At 48.4% G+C, this 1385-nt stretch overlaps 1 protein-coding gene across 4 annotated transcripts in view; it reads right to left on the bottom strand.

Moving 5' to 3' along the window:
• The window catches only part of sema6d (semaphorin 6D), a gene marked incomplete in the record, with an annotated part of 32775 nt that overhangs the window by 17473 nt on the left and 13917 nt on the right, over positions 1 to 1385 (bottom strand). For all 4 annotated transcript variants that reach the window (XM_014025981.1, XM_014025979.1, XM_014025982.1 and 1 more), the window contains 1 exon segment: positions 634 to 808. In XM_014025981.1, coding sequence (XP_013881435.1) covers positions 634 to 757 — 124 coding nt within the window.

Raw genomic sequence — 1385 nt, 5'->3', positions numbered from 1 at the left:
CCTTCTGTTCAGTTTTGATACATCCAGAGTTTTGTGTGGAAAATATCGTACGCAAGGTTTTTGTGCGTACGCACCGTTGGTACATGAGGCCCCTGGTGTTTCCATCAATGGATTGTTTCTCCATTAGATAACAATGCCAGGATTCATGGGGCTCTTATTGTGAAAGAGTGGTTCAGGCTCTTATTGTGAAAGAGTGGTTCAGGGAGTGAGACATGTCCAGTGAGAGTGTTCAGGATGTGCTGCAGGTCAGACTCTACCATCAGGATGTTGGTGAAGAATTAATGCAACACTGGATGAATTAAATCTGCTGACTCTGCAGATTATTAAACAATGACACAGAGAGTGTGATGTAATCAAAGCTAATAAATAAACAAATATTAGTGATGTGTAATTTGAATAGACAGTGTGAGTGACTTCTGAGGGTTTAAAGTCCACTTCCTGTTTCATGAAACCTGTGGGTGTGTTCCTGTGCTGAGTAACGGCTGCTTGTGTCAGCACCTCACTGTTGTTGCAACAGAAATGAAAATGAAATCATCTCTGAGCAAACTGGTGTCTGAGCTGCTGACGCTACACAAACTGTGTGGTTTTGTGTTAATCCAGGGGTTGTGTTGTATGTAAACGAGGCGCACTCACAGTGTGCGTCCACCACGTCCAGGGCCACGCTGTCCTCCGGGAAGCTGACAGCGAGCAGAGAGCGTGAAGCTGTCAGCAGCAGCAGCAGCAGCTCACTGAGCAGGACAGCAGCTCCTCCTCCCATGGCTCCTCACGCACACACAGGCACTTCCTGTTTCACACCTGGAAATGTTACCTGCAGACACAAAGCAGAGCGCCTGTTTTTCTTTCTGTGTGGCGGGAAACACGTTTCACGTGGCAGAGCGCAGCGCTATGATGTCATAACGCTGATTTATTCTCCTCAGCCTCTCCCTGCAGCTGCTGTCAGACCGAGGTCAGCCAACAGGCCGGCAGGACGCCGCGCCGCGCCGCGTGTCCGAGGCACAGGAAGTCCGCCCTGCTGGTCCAGGACATCTGTGCTCTGACTGGTTCCACCGGGCCAGCACCGGGCCGGCGCCGCTCAGCCTCCACTCTGACCTCAAACAGGCTGTTAGCAGCCGAGAGCTAACGACTGTAGCACCACAACAAAAACTCTTATCAGCCGAGAGCTAACGACTGTAGCAACACAACAAAAACTCTACCAGGTGAAGCTAAGCCACCGTAGCAACTGTATATATATTAGTACATAAAGCATATCCGTGTACTGTTTATGGGTACAAAAAAGGTACAGCAGGTAAAATAAGTATTGAACACATCTCAGTAAATATATTACTAGAGGTGCTGATGACATGAAATTTTCACCAGATGTTGGTAACAACCCAAGTGATCCATAC

The sequence above is a fragment of the Austrofundulus limnaeus genome, unplaced genomic scaffold (genome assembly GCF_001266775.1).
Source record: "Austrofundulus limnaeus strain Quisiro unplaced genomic scaffold, Austrofundulus_limnaeus-1.0 Scaffold513, whole genome shotgun sequence".
In the NCBI taxonomy this organism is placed as follows: Eukaryota; Metazoa; Chordata; class Actinopteri; order Cyprinodontiformes; family Rivulidae; genus Austrofundulus; species Austrofundulus limnaeus.
The sequence above is the reverse complement of the archived record's forward strand: the minus strand, read 5'-3'. Positions and strand labels throughout refer to the sequence as shown.